General features: G+C 39.9%; 1 protein-coding gene across 2 annotated transcripts in view; it reads left to right on the top strand.

Annotated features, from left to right (window-relative positions):
- The window catches only part of LOC306762829 (insulin-degrading enzyme), a 28,210-nt gene extending 14,146 nt beyond the window's left edge, over positions 1–14,064 (top strand). For both annotated transcript variants that reach the window (XM_079249459.1, XM_079249458.1), the window contains exons 16-25: positions 597–707; positions 905–1,025; positions 2,091–2,182; positions 2,831–2,942; positions 5,322–5,489; positions 5,808–6,080; positions 6,657–6,718; positions 10,182–10,254; positions 11,122–11,189; positions 11,929–14,064. In XM_079249459.1, the coding sequence (XP_079105585.1) occupies positions 597–707; positions 905–1,025; positions 2,091–2,182; positions 2,831–2,942; positions 5,322–5,489; positions 5,808–6,080; positions 6,657–6,718; positions 10,182–10,254; positions 11,122–11,189; positions 11,929–12,024 (1,176 nt within the window). In that variant the 3' untranslated portion in view covers positions 12,025–14,064. The remainder of the gene's footprint in view (positions 1–596; positions 708–904; positions 1,026–2,090; positions 2,183–2,830; positions 2,943–5,321; positions 5,490–5,807; positions 6,081–6,656; positions 6,719–10,181; positions 10,255–11,121; positions 11,190–11,928) is intronic.
- The last annotated feature ends 60 nt before the right edge of the window (positions 14,065–14,124 follow it).

Genomic DNA, 14,124 nt, shown 5'->3' with positions numbered 1-14,124 from the left:
GTTTTCTCCTCGCCGCTACCGACTGTCACCACAGCAACCACCAGGTGTCGTTCCAAATCCAATCCAAACTCGGGAAATTTTTTTATTTTCTCATATTGTATTTTATTCTTTCTTTGTTGCATATTTATTTAACAAATAAAGTCATGAAATTAATTACGTTTTTTTCTTAACCTGCTTTGACTTTAGTGTCACTTGCGCCACTTTGATCTCCCGCCCGCAATGCATTGTGGTCTATATTGACACGTCTAGTGACCATCGATGCACACTACTTTTCAAGATGCATTGTGGGTAATTTTGAGGGCACTATTTTTTTCCTCATTAGACATTCAGACACCCTTAGAAAATGGAGTGAGCCCTATGTAGGACACTATGTAGGGAATATGGTGCACATTCAGACACAGCCTAAGCTTTAGGAGGGTTTATTTGTGGTGTTTATGTTGGAAGGTTCTCTTATCAGTGGGACACATCAGTCATTTATTCACACTTCAGTGTTGGCTAACAAATGTAAAACTTTCAAATCGGTGCATTTTTCAAACATTTTTTTTACTCGCGTTCCTATTTTTAGTAATGAACTTTTTGTCTTCTGTTTGCTGAAGCTGTCTGTCAAAGGCTACAATGATAAACAACACATCCTGCTGAAGAAGATCATTGAGAAGATGGCGACCTTTGAGATAGATGAGAAGCGCTTTGACATCATCAAAGAAGCTGTAAGTTGGGACCGCTCCTTTTCACCACTGTTAAGTATGGATGCACCAGCTTATTGTGAAGTCTTTCAGTCTGTCAAACAGAACAGGAAAGTAAGAGAAGATTTAGCTCTGAATTTAGATGCACCACTACTTTTTGTCTTTCTCTTCTTCTTCCTTAAGTCTAAATGTTGTCCTGACTTCTGTCTCTCTCCATGCAGTACATGAGGTCTCTGAATAACTTCCGAGCTGAGCAGCCTCACCAGCACGCCATGTACTACCTCCGTCTACTAATGACTGAGGTTGCTTGGACCAAAGATGAGCTCAGAGAGGCCCTAGATGGTGAGATGAAGCTGCTGATCTTTGCCTTTACTCTGGTCCCAGAAGCCCTGTAACTTGTTGTCTAATAATCATCTTTTCTTTTATTATTGTGAAATTAACAATTTGAAGAAACATCTTCAACACAAAGCCAACTTTGTCATCAAGCTAAAATAAACACAAGTAAATAATAGGTTATGTAGTAGTTATAGCACGTTAATGAAGTGACAAACCATGTTGGTGGTCTTTAAGCAGAAGTGGTGAAGAAATGACAGAGACTGAGTTTGTAAGTTTGTATACCTGGGCTGAAGTGTCCAGCTATTTGTCTCACAGTTAAAGGAAAGCATCTTCTCTCTTCACCTTGAGCTTTTTTTTTTCTTTGTCTTTTTTCCACTTTAAATCCTCATTTAAATGCTGAAGCTGTTTTCCATTAGATGCTCTCTTTCCTCTTAGTCTGAAGCCTGAAGGGCAGGTTCTTAGATTTTATCTGTGACGTTTCCACTCAGTAATCCTTAGGTTCATACAAGACTTAATTAGCATGCAAGTTCAGGGATCATGGCTCCATCATCTGGGCCTGCAAGTACTTTTCTCAGTGTTATTCCCTCTTTGGGGTCTTTGAGATACTGTCCAAAGACCGTATCTCGGACCGTATCCCGTCCGTTTCATCCTTGAATCTGAATTCAGATAAAAACAATGTTCCATCATTGGTACCATCACGGCTATAAAAATGGGGAAACACTTCCACCAAGAGAAAAACAAACAACAAAAATTGATAACTACACATAGAACATTATTTACTTATTGTTTTTTCATAATTATTATTATCATTAGCAGTAGAAGTGAAGATGATGATTATGATGGTAATAAGGATAATTGTGATAATAGAAAAAGAAGAAAAGTGTTGTTTAAATTACCCCATTGGGACAAATAAAACTTTTTTTTTGGGGTGGGGGTATTGAACTGAAGCTGACGTTTTTGTTTTGTTTTTTTTCCTTCTTTCTGTTCCTTTTGCTTTTTGATTTAGTCTTTATGGGGAGTTTTGGCAGAATTGCTCTCATTGATTGCTGTTGTCTGCGATGTGTATTCCAGATGTAACTCTCCCACGCCTCAAGGCCTTCATACCTCAGCTACTGTCACGTCTACATATTGAAGCTCTTCTCCATGGCAACATCACCAAAGAGGTTTGTTCGCTGTCTCTGTTTCACTGCCAGCTCGGGGCAACAGTCTTTTGACACATGTATACCTCTTTATCAGTTAGACATAAAATTTTGGAGCAACATTCAAGTCAGCTGTATAATTTTAGCTTTTGTCCATCTCTGTAACAGTGGAGGATTGGAGAATGTTTTATATGAGGTGACTGCAGTCACAGTGCGTCAGACAGGTGGAGGGAGAATTACACTTTCCTGTGAGAGCAGTAATCTGCTTTGTCATCATGATACTATAGACCACCTTTTACATCCGCAGAGGAAGAGTCAGTAAAGTAGCTTCATTTAAAAAAAAAAAAAAAAAAAAAAAAAAAGTTATGAGTATGAAGGTGATTTTAGCAAAGGCAATTTATGAGCTGCATCAATTGACATTACTTAAGATGTGTGTTCTATAAATCCTAGCTCAAATTAATAAGTGACAATAATGAGGACTTATTTTCTATAAATATGATGGATGATGGTGACTTTCCTGCAATTTAAGGCAGAAAAGTTAAAAAAAAAAATGTTTTCATGAGTTGGACAGAATCTGGATGGATCTTTATGTTTTCTCAGTGTTACAGCAATGACTGAAGATGTTCTGAAATAAAATATTTTTCTTTTTCTTCTTGTGTGAACTCTCTTTAGTCTGCTCTTGGCATGATGCAAATGGTGGAGGACACGCTCATTGAGCACGCTCACACAAAACCCCTTCTACCAAGCCAGCTGATTCGCTACAGAGAGGTGCAGGTTCCAGATGGTAGGTCCAGCTCTACGTACTCCTTCCAGCACATTTACTCACACACACACACACAAAGATGAGCTCTGTTAATCATCTGCCAGCTGCGTCCGTCTCCATGGAGACTCTGCAACACAGTCCTTAACCAGCGCTCCGGCTTCCGTCATCATTGACGCTGTCTTGCTTTAATAAAGATCTGGTTAAATTCAACATCCCACATCTACCTCAGAGGGTCATAATGGTCGCTGAGTGGGAACTGACGTCACGTCCTACCTCCACCGCATAAATGATGAAGATTCGCATGAAAAAAAGAAGGCATCTGTGTTCCTTTGTTCATAACAATGGGGAAATTAGAAAATGTGGATGGTCAACTGGGGGCATCCTTTTGAGTTTTTTTTTTTTTTAACTGGACTCCAGACTTCCAGGCACAGAGAAGGACGTCAGAAGGGATTATTGGCCTCTGATAGGACCAACTGCTTCTTAAGAAACATAAAAAGACTAAATGTTTTAAAGTAGCTAATTTTCCAAAAGCAAAACTTAAAAACTAGGTTTTATTTCTCTCTAGGCAGTAAAAGATTATTTTAGTCTCGTGTCTTCTATTTACACTGAGGTCTGACACTCAGGATAGAAGATGCAAATAACTGCTGAGGTGTGTCACTCCACCTGGTCTGGGCTCATTAACCTCTGTACCCAGATGGACATTTAACCTAAAATCTGTTCATGTTACACAAGTAAAAGTTGTTTTTGGGTGTTCTGAACAGAATTAAACTAGTGTGAAATAATAAGACATCAGTGATTAATTGTTAGATTGAAATGTAGAGATACATGAAATAAAAGTAAGGCATGTTTCACCACTGAGTTTTTTTGCCCCACAGTGACGACGCACACCTCTGTAATGTTTCATGTATCCTGTTAAAGGGGAGTTTTTTCCTTCCCACTGTCGCCGCGTGCATGTTCAGGATGGGGGATTGGATCGAAGTCATGACTCAATACAATCAGTTGGTTTCTATTATAGGCTATGTATGAATTGGCTTGAAATGACGTGTATGTTGATTCGTGCATGTAAAGTGCCCTGTGACAACATTGTTATGAAGTGGCGCTATACAAATAAAGTTGACTTGAATTGAATTGGTACCAGTCTACCACAATGAACAATGCTTGATGGAATGTTTTAGCCCAGTTTCTCCATGTGATTTTAGTATTCTTTCATGTTAGGACTGGTGTTTCCTTGTGTGTGTAAATATCCTGTGTTCTGCACAAATCTCATCCTGCTTCTGTTTCTGTTATTAAGCAGTTGTTACTATCTCGCACATTAATCCCTGTTAGACACATTAGGACACATTGTGCGGTTGAATGTCTTTGGATTTGGACTCTCAGCGTAGTGGGCTGCTGGTAGACCACCACTCTTCCACCTGAACTACATCTGCTAAAAGGCTCTCATGAGCCCACAAGGGGGTTCTCATGAAGAAGACTTTAGGAACTGCTGATGATTTTCAGCCTAAATAAGGAAATTGAAGCTGTTGAACTTGACAAATCAGAAATGTTTCATGGTGCAAACTTCATCCCAAAGTTTCAGGGTAGTCTTAATCTTACTACCGCCGCTCCAGGGCTGGTTTGAGGCACTTTTTAGTTCCTCCAGTTGAAAATGAGGGAAGCAAATGAAGAATCCTCATTCATTCTTAAAAAAAAAAAAAAAAAAAAAAAAGTTCTGGTATCTGTAAATGTGCTGGAAATCCAGCTTATGTAGCTCCTTTTTGTGTTTCCAAAGTAAATCTTTTTGACATATTGACATTAAGAAATATTTGGTTGAGACTCCTTCAGCCAAAGTGCTCAGTCAGCATGCTCATGAAAACCCATCAGTCTCATGAACTCTAACTAAATGTAAGTATGAAAGCTGCCAGCTTTTGGATATGTAATAAAGGATGGCTCTGCTCTTCCTCTTATATTGTACTCAAAATACACTGTAAACTACAGAAAAAAGGCTAGAGAAGAGCACATTGGAGCCACTCGGCTCAAAAGCAGAGTTTAACAATCAGCAGAGAGTTGTTGCTGTTCTGGAAAGTGTCTCCACTGTCCTCTGTCTGAACGCTTCATAACTGCCTGAAGCCTGAGTAAAGTGCTGAGGTACAACTGCATAATTACAGCTGAAACAACTCATCTTTCTGCAAGTCGCTTCATGCAGCCCTAACAAACTGATTATCTATGCAGGATGAGATCTTATGAAACCACTAAGCTGGGAAAATATTTTTGAAGCTAATCAAAATGCAGAAATAACTAAATTCAAGGTGGTTAATGGGATTTTTCTCAACCTTGATACTGGTGTAAATGTGTCAGAGAATGATGGCTTTTATAATTGCAACACAGGAGAGAAAACATATTGTTTCTTTTTTTTTTTCTCAGGTGGTTGGTATGTTTACCAGCAGAGGAATGAGGTTCACAACAACTGTGGGATTGAGATCTACTACCAGACAGACATGCAGACCACCAATGATAACATGCTGCTGGAGCTGTTCTGCCAGATCATCTCTGAGCCCTGCTTCAACACGCTGAGAACCAAAGAGCAGCTGGGTTAGACCGCAACACACACACATTTTATACCAGTTTTTTTTTGTTGTTTTTTTTGTTTTTTTTTCTTTTCATAAAGGGTGCTTTTTTTTCCCAACATAGGTTTCAAGATCAACGGAAATAAGAAATGACTGCCGTTGTTTTTAGTTTAAGTTCTGATTGTGGGGGTCATATTTGAGAATGAACAAGTTGTTTTTTTTATGTTTAAAAAAAAAAAAAAAAAAAAAAAAGATAAAAACAGAGTAATGATAATAAAATGGATGATAAAGCTTTACTCATGGTGAGCTCTTAAATATTCCTCTGCTCCATTCCCACTTCTAGGTTACATTGTGTTCAGTGGGCCGCGGCGGGCTAATGGGGTGCAAGGTCTGCGCTTTATCATGCAGTCAGAGAAGGCGCCCCACTACCTGGAGAGCCGTGTGGAGGCCTTCCTCAGCACCATGGAGAAGGCTGTGGAGGACATGAGTGAGGAAGCCTTCCAGAAACACATCCAAGCCCTGGCCATCCGCCGCCTGGACAAACCTAAGAAGCTCTCTGCCGAGTGCGCCAAATACTGGGGAGAGATCATCTCCCAGCAGTATAATTTTGACAGAGGTGAGCCCTTCAAACCAGTTTTTCATCATTAGTTTGTGGAGCATGGGAAACATGTACAGGTTTTTGGAGAATCGTGAATATTTTGTTCAGTCTCAGAGGTAAACCAGAAGTAATCTGCAGCCCCGGCACACCTTAACATTGCAGAACTCTCCTGAGTCATAATGGACTGCAGTGGTCATGATTCACTGGTAAAGCTGTGAATGAGGCGACGCCTGTTGAAGAAGTGGTGCCGATTACTGGTACTAGGAACCTGACAGCACAGCTAGCTTGGATTGGATTAGTTTAGTGTCAGGTATTGGATGGAGTATTGCACAAATACCTGAACACGGAGCTTTCTGTTGTAGTCTGATGCTGCAATTAGAACTTTATGTTAGCTAACCGACTTAGACTATAACACATTTCTCTACAAAGTTATGTCTTGCTTATGTTCCTGCATGTTCATGTGAAACTCAGTTGAGTCCCTGTATGGCTAAAAAAAAAAAAAAACTCTCCAGAATCCATTCTTTAAATGATCTGAGGGTTTGAGCAGCACATCCACTGTTGATGTTGACACTTTTTGTTTTCCTTGTGTTGCAGATAACATTGAAGTATCGCATTTGAAGACGTTGACTAAAGAAGACATAATGCACTTCTACAGAGTGAGTGGTACAGCTTTGTCATGCGACACCTCTTCCCCCTTGAATAGCTATGACACAGCAAGCAGCAGACAATACTATTGTCTTCTAAGTCAGTCACATGTCTGAGATCTTTGTACCAGCTCTTGCTGGCTTTTTATAGTAATTGTTGCAAAATGAGTCACTACATCTTATGATATGAGCAGATCTGTTTATTTTTATTTATAAAACAAGAACATCAAACATTTCCCATGATGTGCAGCTGAAATAATAAATGTTAGACAAATCTTAGCCTTAAGATCTTCTAACAAGAAAACGATTACAAAAAAACCCGTTTTAGGTGCCTTTACAACCCAAACTAACCATGTTCCATGTGAACAACTACAAACTATATTTGACTGTAAAGATACTTTGTGGCTGTAGATGAGTCACCATATATTATGACATGACTTTAAAACGTTCTAAGCCTAAATTATTTGTGCATTTGAGCTGCATAATGACGAGGTTACATTAGATTACAGCAGTTTTATGTTTTGGTGACATCTAGTAGCACAAACTCAAAACTGCAGCCAGGAGAATATACGCTGCTGCCCAAGCTACAATGGCAACAATAGATGTCACCGTCTGTTCTAGATATGGTGCTTGGTTTGTCCCCTGTAGACTGCTGTAGTAGCATGGAGGTGCAGGATTTTTTTTTTTTTTTTTTTTTTTAGCCTCCGCCAAGGAGGTTGTTTTTACCAGTGTTTATCTGTTTGTTTTTGTTCAACATAACTCAAAAATTTACGGACGGATTTTCATGAAATTTTCTGGACTTGTTGGAAATGTGAAAAGGAAGAACTGCTCTAATTTTGGTGGTGATCTGGATCACTGTTTGGAACTTTTGAAAGGCCTTGGCGGAGGTTTGCGCTCTGAGTGCTTTTCTTGTTTTTTGCTGTTTTGGTTGTGATTTTAACCCATGACTGTCTGCTCAACTATTTATTGATTTAGTTTTTTATATGTATTTGTGAGAGGTGTAAGAGGGAGTGTTTTTCTTGAGCCGGCAGACAATTTGAATTTCCCTTAAGGGATGAATAAATCTTTCTATCCATCTAGGAGTAGAGGACTGCACATACCGTCATTAGATACGTAGAGGTCATATTAATATCAGGGATGCTCAATACCAAGCGTGTGTACTTGTACTTGGTATTAATAAGTGTACCAATACCACACCAGTCAAGCTAGCACAGATGTGATTGATGACATGCTTTAGACATGTTTTAAAAGAATAAAATGCCTTGAATATTAAAATGTGACAATTTGTGTTACACTATAAGCTAGATCTTTGTTTCCAAACCACACATTTGTAGTTGTATGTAGGTAAAATGTGCCGAATCAAAATAAAACTAGTTGAAATTGTTAGATCTGTGATGTTCTTATATTTGTATTGGTGAGCTAACTTCAGAAAGGATGGGTCATTTATTACAACCTGATGAAATCTTACACAGTTATAACAGCAATAATAACCATAGTCACAATAATGTTCACATAAACAGATTTTGTATCGGCAAATGACGGTATCGGCAGATATTCAAATTTCAGATATCTGTATCGGATTGGAACTCCCAAAAAGTGGATTGGTGCAACCCTAATTTATATATAGTCTATTTACCAACAATCTCTGCCAGTATATCCCATGAAATGATGAATATAAAATGTTTAAATGCTGATTATGAAACTTTTACATGCTGGAGGCATGAGGTCCTCTTACTGGGTTGGACCCCCTTTTGCCTTTTTGCCTACAGAACTTCCTTCAGTCTTCATGTTGTAGTTTCAGCGAGGTTTTGGAAACTTTCCTCAGAGATTTTGCTCCATGTTGACTTGATGGCATCACAGTTGCTGCTAACTTATCAGCTGCACACATCCATCATGAGGATCTCTCATTCCACCACATCCCATAGGGACTCTATGTGATCTGTATCTATTGACTGTGGAGGCCGTTGGGGTACAGCATTGTCATCTTCAAGGAACCAGCTGGAGATAGTTTGAGCTTTATGACATGATGGTGCATTATCCTGCTAGGAGTATCCATGAGAAAATGCCACACTGTGGTCAGAAAGGGATGGAAATGGTCAGCAACAAGTCTCCGGTGGACTGTGGTGTTTAAGTTATGTGATACTAAGGGGCTAAAAGTATGAAAAGAAAATATCCCCCATATCATTACACTGCCAGCCTGAACTGCTGATACAAGGTCGTATAGATCCATGCTTTCATGATAATTCAACCAAACTCCGACAGTACCATCTGCAGGTTGCAGCTGAAATGGAGACTTAACAGACCAGGCAACATCTTGAGTTTGTGTGAAATATAACTTTAGCTTTACTTTCTTTTAGCTGACCAACCAGTGTGGTCTTCTGCTGCTGTAGCCCATCTGCTTTAAGGTTGGATGTGTTGTGTGTTCAGAGATGGGAGGCTGCATACTTTGGATGGACCCAGTCTGCCAAATTCTCCTGTTACCTCTGACCTCCTTTGACATCAACACTGCATTTTGGTCCAGGCAGCTGCTGCTCGTCTGATGTTTTCCCCTTTTCAGATCATTCTCTGAAAACCCTTGATGTATGTGTTAAAAATCCCAGTAGATCAGCTGTTTCTGCAATATGATCCGGACAGTCACCACATCATCATGTGGCTTTAAATACTGAAGAGTTTACAGTTTGAAAGAAACTAAATAACACAGAAGTCAAATTTGAGCTTTTCTTTGGTGTGGTATGGTTTTATACCCCACACAACATCTGTAATGATTCTTATTACACAGCAAGAACTCTACAACATTTGTGTTTTTTTTTTGTTTTTTTTTAATTGGTTCAATATCCTCCGCAGTCTGCTCTGTATGAGTTAGATCCTGCCTTCCTCGCTTTTATCTCCTCTGGCCTTGTGCGTTATTCATAGTTGTGGAGGTGACACTGACACAGGATGCTCACAGCATATGAGCTGCTCCAATGACAGCCAGACACTTTCAAGCGGAGATAAAGGGGCCAAAGACTCGTGGTTTCAGAAAGAATTGGCATTATCTCAGCCTAGCAGAACCCGTTAGAGCTGGCATGCAGAATGAGCCTAATGCATTTCTAATGTTGGATCAGCAGCAGAAGCCAAGTCTTTCATTCGTTCCTTTTTTTTTTTTTGTTTGTTTGTTTGTTTTTTGTTTCTTATTATTATAACCTGGTTTCATAAATGGATGCCGTTTGATTCCAGAGGAGCCAAACCTTCAGTCTGACATAATCCTCCATCAAAGTGTTGTGATGAGACCTGACTGTGAAGTTAAACCTCCACAGAGCTGATCCCAGACTCAGCGGTGTAAAACTCTATCCCTGCCATGATGGCAATCTTTCTGATTTATTTCTACCGTCAGAGGATGTGTGGACTCTCAGATAAAAAATAAAGCAGAAACAATCAAGTCAGAGAAACTATGTTCCCTGCTCTAATCCCGACCCGTTTGGATTTGTCTCCACAGGATCGGCTGACAGTTGAGGCCCCGAAAAGACACAAAGTGTCTGTGCACGTCCTGTCCAGAGAGATGGACTCCTGTAAGTATTTCTACTGCCAGTCAGAGATGAAATCTTACATCAGTTTTACATCAATACATTGTTTCAGTGATCAGCGTCGTTCCTAATTGAAACTATCGAGTATTGATGCAGTGAACATCTGTAAGACACATTGGAGAAGAACATGGTGATTGGTTTGCATTTGCTTTGTGCCAACAGCTAAAATTTCTCATTTTAATTTGAAATGGAAAATGCTGGAATCTAAAGCTGGGATATTATGGACTCAATATACACTTACAGTGAGGCTTACCTGATTAAAAGCAACATGATACAAGTTTCCAACCCTAAAACTCTGTGCTTCTCACTGGCTGTGGTGGTACATTGGCATTCATTATGCACATTCCTGGAGATGTTGTTGCCCCACAGCATCCTGAGGCTGAGAAACTGCACTTCACAACCTTTTATTCTCCAGCCCGGAGCATCAAGTGACAGCTCTGTTTGTCACACGCCAGCAGCTGGATATTACATGCATTGTAGCTCATTCATCAAAGAACTGCAAGAGAATATTATCTAAGGAAGAGATAAAGAGGGAGAAGGTGACAGAGCAAGAGATCAGGCCAGAGCTATGATGAGACTGACTTTTACTGGCTGGAGAAAGGTCAGAGAAGAGACAGGATGGATCCTGGATAAGCCTTTGATAGTATGAACATCTACCAAAGTGTAACAGTGTTGTGTTAACGTGAAATGATAAAGATTATTGATCACTGGATCTTGGATTGAATATCTGCAAACATCCACATCAAATTCACAGAATCGCTTTGTAATTTTCTCATGATCGAACTTCATGAGTGTGTGTGTGTGTGTGTGTGTGTGTGTGTGTGTGTGTGTGTGTGTGTGTGTGTGTACCAGGTCCAATCGTGGGAGAGTTTCCTGCTCAGAATGATGTCAACCTGGCTCCTGCTCCATCCCTGCCACAGGTAATCACAACACTTTTCTCTGAGCCTCTTTCTTTGCCAACCGCTTCCCTGACATGAATTAGAAACCATTAAAGAACAAAACTTATGTTGTGACAAGATAATTCCAATATATTTTAATTTGAACTTCATGTTGCTACTAGAAAAGCACTTTGAAGTTATGTTATGTATGTATGTGTTAATCACAATATGCTTGGCGGAGGTCCGCACTCTCAAAGTGATCCAGAATCCAGGATCTCTTCCGGATCTCAAAATTTACCAAAATTACCAAAATTTCATCATTTGTTCCTCGTGACACCCCCCCAACATATCCCAAAAAATTCCATCAAAATCTGTCCATAGGTTTTTGAGTAATGCTGCTAACAGACAAACAAACTCGGACGAAAACATAACCTCCTTGGCAGAGGTAACAAAGTTATAAAATATTAATATATCTATATCAATACTTTTTTTTTTCCAAGGTTTTTTTTCTTGATTTATGGTTTCACGGTTTGTTGTTTTTCTTTCATTTCTTCTCCAGTATTATGATTATTATTACTGTTATTATTAGTGGTAGCAGTAGTGGTGGTAGTAGTAGAAGTAGTAGCACATTTATTTATCTATTTGATTTCATGTTCAGGATGTCTGAATAAACGTGAGCCTTAGCAAGAAGCGGTGAGAACAGTCATGGTGGACGACTTAAACTGATGTGGCCTCTTTGTCCGCCTGGCTTTGATCTCTTATTTTGGTTTTTTTGTTTCAGCCCACGTTGGTTCAGGACATGACGGAGTTCAAGCGAAGCCTGCCTCTGTTCCCTCTGCCCAAACCTCACATCAACTTCATGGCTGCCAAACTGTGAGCGAGACTTTCAGCGGCAGCACACGGTGGTGGGAGGGGCATCAGCATAAGACCCCCACGCTCTGTTTCCACCCTCCCACTTCACCCGCTTCTTCAGGAAGATGTTCATCTGACTGAGCTCGCATGAGTGTGTTGTTTGTTTGCGCGAGTGCATGTGAATGCGCGTGTGTGTGTGTGCGTGCGTGCACGTGTAGCAGGCAGCAGCCACTAGAAGAGATGCTCGGTAACAAAAAGTTAAAAAGTGGTTGTTTAAAGTAGCTGTGATGATAACGGTAGAGGTCTCACCTGACTCACCTCATGTTAAAGTCTCTGAAATGAGACGCGGCACTCACGCTTCAAAGTACTGTGTCAGCTGTTGTAGAGGAAGTAGAACATCTTAAAAAAAAAAAAAAAAAAAAAAACGAGGGGCGAGATCCCTTTCCACAGGAGCTTCACAGTAGGGAGCGTTTTGTTTTGATTTCTTCAGATGCTGCTTTGAGAAGGGTTGTGTGTGAGGAAACGGGGGGGATCAGGTAAAGGTTTTAATCCGTGGGTTGGTATGTTTGCCATGTACCTTCTGAAGAATCGCAGCTCTACTGTAAACATTATCACAGAAGACTCAATCGGAGAAAGTTTTATTCAGATGTATGCATTTTTCAAAGCCTTATTATGGTTTTAATCCCTGCTTGATTTCAGATGTTCTCGCCTGTCGACTGGTAAAATGTTGGGAGCCTTTGAGGAGCTTTTTTTTTTTTTTTAAATTAACATACAATCGTGAGTCGAGGTTTTTATAGCATTTCACAGTAGTGATTCAAGCACCTCAGGGGTAACTGCATGCTGTCTTTTTTTTTTTTTTTTTTTTTTTAAATATTTGATTTTTATTGGTAATAAAAAATGAAACGCTCTACATAAATTTAAATTTGGTCTTTGTTCGTCAAATCGCAGCTGCTGTGAGATCTGGGGAGGTTTATTTACACTGTGCATCTGGATGCGAGACTTCCTGCAGCTTGTGCCTTTTTTTTTCTCTGTTAAATAAAAAGGAGGCATCAGTTTTAGTTTGAATAGTAGTGTGATATGAGGGAGAGGCCTACAGGAACTGGAGGATGTGCACTGGCTCAGAAAAATGTACCTTTTTTTTTTTTCCTTTCTTTTACTGACAAACATTTTTTTTCCACATTTTTTTTTAAAGAAAAAAGCTCCAATTTAGATTTTTTTTTTCCCCCTTGAATATATGCACTTCTCATATCAAGCAATAAACTAAAGGCTGTAGGAATTAATGTGGCTGTGCACTGCTGAGTAGCTGCAGCAGCTGAGCAGAGCCAGACCACTCGAATGGACTCTCCTCTGAGCAGTCAGTGAGGCGAGGATGGCGGCGTCAGCGTTGGGCAAGCGTGACCTGCTCTCTCAGGTGCTAACCATCTTTAGCTGTATAAAAACCACAGCTGCTGCAGCTGCCAACCTCTCTGTAACCACATTTTTTTATTTAACCCTCTACCCCACCATACCTTCTCAGGCAGATTTCATTGCTTGCACATGTGTTGCTGCTGCTTTTAAAGGATTTAATCAGGTTGGATTGTTGAGAGTAACTATGATCGTGCTGTGTCAAAAGCTTCTTCATTGTTTTCCAGCATTTTACTATGTATAGACCAGGACAAAACCATTTTTTTGTTTCCTCTGACCTTGTTGAAAGGCACTATTTTTCCTTGTGGGCAAAACCCAAAGACAACCAGCAGCAGTATGCCTTAGGCAGTCTCACTCCCACAGGCGGTAGCTGGACAGCATGAGGGCAGTGACAAAGCAGGTTTTCTTTTCAGTGTTTGAGATACTAGTAACATTTTCATATCTGGCTGCTGTAGGCCACGCACTGTTAAACTTGTGAAGTACTTAGTGAGTGGTTTACATTTAGAAAAAATCATTTTTCTTCTCTTTCTGAATGTCTTCAGCAACCGGGCTGACTGGCTGGTTTTGGTTGGGTTTTATTCGCCGTGAAAACTGCTGATGTTTTAAGTTTTTGGTCTTTTATGTCTCGTGTGTTTCTAATTAATAAACTGAATGGAACGTGTGTGTGAGGTCGTAAAGTTTTTCACAAGCTAAAACACTTGAAAAAAATACATTTATTCAC

Source organism: Telmatherina bonti (assembly GCF_933228915.1).
Source record: "Telmatherina bonti genome assembly, chromosome: 11".
In the NCBI taxonomy this organism is placed as follows: Eukaryota; Metazoa; Chordata; class Actinopteri; order Atheriniformes; family Telmatherinidae; genus Telmatherina; species Telmatherina bonti.
This window is presented reverse-complemented; position numbering and strand designations above follow the sequence as displayed.